General features: G+C 67.7%; 1 protein-coding gene across 1 annotated transcript in view; it reads right to left on the bottom strand.

Moving 5' to 3' along the window:
• LOC119592291 (class E basic helix-loop-helix protein 22-like) overlaps positions 1-471 on the bottom strand; it is a gene marked incomplete at its 5' end in the record, with an annotated part of 965 nt that extends 494 nt beyond the window's left edge. Inside the window, 1 exon segment of the mRNA XM_037941119.1 lies at positions 1-471. Coding sequence (XP_037797047.1) covers positions 1-471 — 471 coding nt within the window.

Below are 471 nucleotides of genomic sequence, written 5' to 3'. Positions count from 1 at the left end.
TGGGGAGGCGCGGGAAGCCCGGCGGCAGGGCCCCCGCACCCGTGTCCGCGCCGCCCAGCCCCGTCTCGAAGGCCGCCGACGGAGGCAGGTGCGGCAGGTGAGCGCCGGGCTGATTGAGGTACGTCACCACCCGCCGCAGCTCCTCGATGGCGTTGGACTGCATGAGGATGTAGTTCTTGGCGAGGAGCAGGGTGGCAATCTTGGAGAGCTTCCTGACGGAGGGAGAGTGAGCGTACGGGATGACAGCGCGCAGGTCGTCCAGTGCGTCGTTCAGGTCGTGCATTCGTCGCCGCTCGCGTGCATTAATAGAAAGTCTCACGTGTTTTTGCTGTCGCACTTTTTTGCCCCCGGGCCCGAGGGACTCGCGCGGGCCGCCCCCGGGGCCGCTTCGCGCGCCGTCGTCGTCGCTGCAAGATCCGCCAGTACCATCGTCACGATGGTCGCGCTCCTCCTTGACCGCGGTGGGCGTGA

The sequence above is a fragment of the Penaeus monodon genome, chromosome 30 (genome assembly GCF_015228065.2).
Source record: "Penaeus monodon isolate SGIC_2016 chromosome 30, NSTDA_Pmon_1, whole genome shotgun sequence".
NCBI lineage: Eukaryota > Metazoa > Arthropoda > Malacostraca > Decapoda > Penaeidae > Penaeus > Penaeus monodon.
The sequence above is the reverse complement of the archived record's forward strand: the minus strand, read 5'-3'. Positions and strand labels throughout refer to the sequence as shown.